The sequence below is a fragment of the Ceratina calcarata genome, unplaced genomic scaffold (assembly GCF_001652005.2).
Source record: "Ceratina calcarata isolate Rehan_Ccalc_2016 unplaced genomic scaffold, ASM165200v1 scaffold284.2, whole genome shotgun sequence".
Taxonomy (NCBI): Eukaryota; Metazoa; Arthropoda; class Insecta; order Hymenoptera; family Apidae; genus Ceratina; species Ceratina calcarata.
The window spans coordinates 19351-21082 of NW_017150727.1; the positions used below are offsets into that span (position 1 = coordinate 19351).

The 1732-nt window shown below is 36.1% G+C and overlaps 1 protein-coding gene across 1 annotated transcript in view; it reads right to left on the minus strand.

Moving 5' to 3' along the window:
* Positions 1 to 1732, minus strand: part of LOC108623651 (putative serine/threonine-protein kinase DDB_G0282963) — a gene marked incomplete at its 3' end in the record, with an annotated part of 26045 nt that overhangs the window by 2941 nt on the left and 21372 nt on the right. Inside the window, exons 6-7 of the mRNA XM_026812481.1 lie at positions 1431 to 1520; positions 677 to 844 (exon numbers count right to left, since the gene is read on the minus strand). Of these exons, the coding sequence (XP_026668282.1) occupies positions 677 to 844; positions 1431 to 1520 (258 nt within the window). The remainder of the gene's footprint in view (positions 1 to 676; positions 845 to 1430; positions 1521 to 1732) is intronic.

The following is a 1732-nucleotide window of genomic DNA, read 5'->3' on the forward strand; positions in this document are numbered from 1 at the left end:
CTCTATCTCTAATCTATTGGCAAGGGGGCAGTGGGTATTGTCCACTGCTCGGGTCTCGAACGTAGTCACCTGCACGCGGTGAGACCTGAGTTAGTAGCGTTTTCAAAGTCTAATCTTTGGAAACGGTACCAAGCGAAGAACTACAATCACGTTTAGAATATGTGTATCTACAATGGCGATAATATGTTAATAATTGATAGCACAGGCGTTGCAAAGATAGTGAAAAATAGGCAGTACAGAGCTGTCAAATTCATTACTGCAAATGCGAGTTTCTATTATATCTTCTTAATGTTTGAACTATCTGTTAATTGAATTTGTGATTTGGATCTGTGATATAAACTAGCTAATTGTATATTATATATCGTCATTACCTGAATTGTCAATGATTATTTATAAGAACGTGTTAAACGTATGCTACAAACAGAATAATAATTTTCTAGGTAATTGGTCCCACGTACGAAACAATTCATCGATATTTCAATAGAACGTACCACTACATATATTCTCATAAATGCATATCATATTATTTCCAATGATATTTCCTATTGATTCTTGCATAAGATTATTATAACATAAAAAATATCTAGGAAAGAGACGCTTATACAAAAGACTTGTAGAGTCCTAGTTGTAAGTAGAAGATGGCTATATAAAGTTTCAATGGACGAATAACACTTACCGAGTCCTCGAAAGTAGGATTGCCGTAGCTCCTCTTCGACGATCTCGCGACACCTTTTCGCCTGACGCTGTTGTAAGCAGAAACGCTGTCCAAACTGTATGCATCCAAGGAAACAGGTCGACATCGTTCGCCATAGTTGAACCTCGTTTGCCTCTTCCTCATTATGAACTGTAAAACAATTTAATTGCGAATTATAAATCAGTACTTCGATACGCAATCATAAATTCAATCCACGCTTCGTCTAATTTGTTATCAATAGATTCGGAAGCTTATAAGATAGTTGAATTAAATGAATGTTCTCCGAATGGAAATTTCGTCGGCAGGTACGATTGTTTAACATCGCGTTAAAATGTTCAAGGATGTCGATTCTTAACGTAAGCGAATGATAAGACGAAGTTCGATGAATAATTTATGTCGGTGATTGCAATTTAATACGTACACACACAGAGACACACAAATCTATTTATAAATGTATTAATTACGTACACCATGAGTGAAATCGCATAACTGTGGACGGATGAATACATGTAATGAGCTTTAATCGCAAACAACGGAGATCCTTTCATACGGCATAGATTTTCGCAGACCTGCGTAACTGACAATGAATTCTCGGTTCAATTAATTCGCACCAGGCGACTCTTTTAATTATTCGTGCTGACTGATAAGCGTGCGGCGAACGATAATCTTATATTTTATTTGATAAGCAGGGAAGGAAGTAAAGAATTTCGATAAAAATTGACATTTTTATTCTTACCAAGAGGCCGGCGAGGAGAACGAGGCAAATAAAGGCGACCGACGAGACCACTACGACCGCTATCGCGTTTCCGGAGTCCGGAACCGTTTCCTGTACCAGACGAAATCTGTATATCTGAAAATAATTGTTACAGCGACGGTGTACGCGTTACAATTAATTTCATTGCATTTTTTTTATAACAATTAAACATTTATCCCAGAGAACGAAATTATAAAACTAATCTAAAAATCTGTATCTTTCTCAAATAAATGATTGATAATAATTTCATATCGCGAATAAGATATTCTAAAAGATCAATAATT